This window comes from Limulus polyphemus, unplaced genomic scaffold (assembly GCF_000517525.1).
Source record: "Limulus polyphemus unplaced genomic scaffold, Limulus_polyphemus-2.1.2 Scaffold6671, whole genome shotgun sequence".
Classification (NCBI taxonomy): Eukaryota; Metazoa; Arthropoda; class Merostomata; order Xiphosura; family Limulidae; genus Limulus; species Limulus polyphemus.
This window is the reverse complement of record NW_013672281.1, coordinates 6,616-7,929: the sequence shown is the minus strand read 5'-3', so window position 1 is coordinate 7,929 and position 1,314 is coordinate 6,616. Positions and strand designations below refer to the sequence as shown.

General features: G+C 37.0%; 1 protein-coding gene across 1 annotated transcript in view; it reads left to right on the top strand.

The window, feature by feature from the left end:
* Positions 1–1,314, top strand: part of LOC106473955 (scavenger receptor class B member 1-like) — a gene marked incomplete at its 3' end in the record, with an annotated part of 15,531 nt that overhangs the window by 11,259 nt on the left and 2,958 nt on the right. The window contains exon 2 of the mRNA XM_013934645.1: positions 406–566. Coding sequence (XP_013790099.1) covers positions 406–566 — 161 coding nt within the window. The remainder of the gene's footprint in view (positions 1–405; positions 567–1,314) is intronic.

Genomic DNA, 1,314 nt, shown 5'->3' with positions numbered 1-1,314 from the left:
CCGGTGCTTTATAACATCAAACTTTGGATAACATCTTCAGTTTTATGTTATATAGCACCTTTGGATAACATCTTCAGTTTTATGTTATATAGCACCTTTGGATAACATATTCAGTTTGATGTTATAAAACATCTTTGGATAACATTTTCAGTTTGATGTTATAAAGCACTTTGGGATAACATCTTCAGTTTGATGTTATAAAGCACCTTTGGATAAAATCTCCAGTTTGATTTTATAAAGTTATTTCATAGTTTCAAATTATCTATCTATATGTCTATCAAATAGTCTATATGATAGCTGTGATTATGTCACCTTTATACGTTATGTGTCAATGGTCTGACAAACATGCTGTTTTTTAATTATAGTGTAACATTTTGATTTTATAAACACCATTGTATTTTTCAGCAACTGGTGTTAGCCGAAGGAACTACAATGTTCGAGAACTGGAAGAATATTCCAGTGCCTATATACGTCAGGATTTATATTTTCAACGTCACCAACCCTGCTGACGTCACCTTTAATGGCGCGAAACCTGTATTGGAAGAAGTGGGTCCCTACACTTTCAAGTACGTTCACTGAACTCATGTATTTAAATAATTTGCACCATTCGATACTTTTTTTTGTAGGATTAAACTTTCAAATAACTGTAGCCAGACTGGCGCTGTCTATTTAGCTACCCTAGTCAATATTTCATTCTGCTGCCCCTCTCAGCTCCAGAAACAGTTAACACGTGACCACCGTGCGAGTTGAAAAAATCTAGAAAATTTACCTTTCTTACTTGGATTGAAACAAAATCACACCATGCATGCTTCAAGACTTCTCGCACCTACTCACCACCACCTCGTTCCGGCCTCCTCCAAGACAAAAATTCCCCCGCTCAATTTTTCCTGAATCTCAGCACCTCTGGGTTAACAAAAATGGCTTAGATGAATTGTTTGTATTTTTGAACATTATTCTTGCTATCTTACACGATTTTATGGTGCCAGGAGTGGGGGTGACATTTAATTTTTCTATTTCTCTTTACTCCTTTATCTTATTCCCTATTTGCCCAACAAATGTGTTTGTGTTACAAAACGGCCTAACTACATTTATATTGTTACGACAGCGGAAGTCACGCGACGCTGGAAGCAGGCGCGCTGGAGTTTATAGAAGGATCATGACTGTTTCTGGCAACTCTAGTCTTTTCCAGGCGCCCTCTATTTTAATATATAAGCCCCGCAAATAACTGCAGATAACTGAGTCAAGCGAACGGTATTGACGGTGTTATAAAGTGTGTGAATCGCTGTGAATTATAGCGTGTGTTTATAAAAGTAG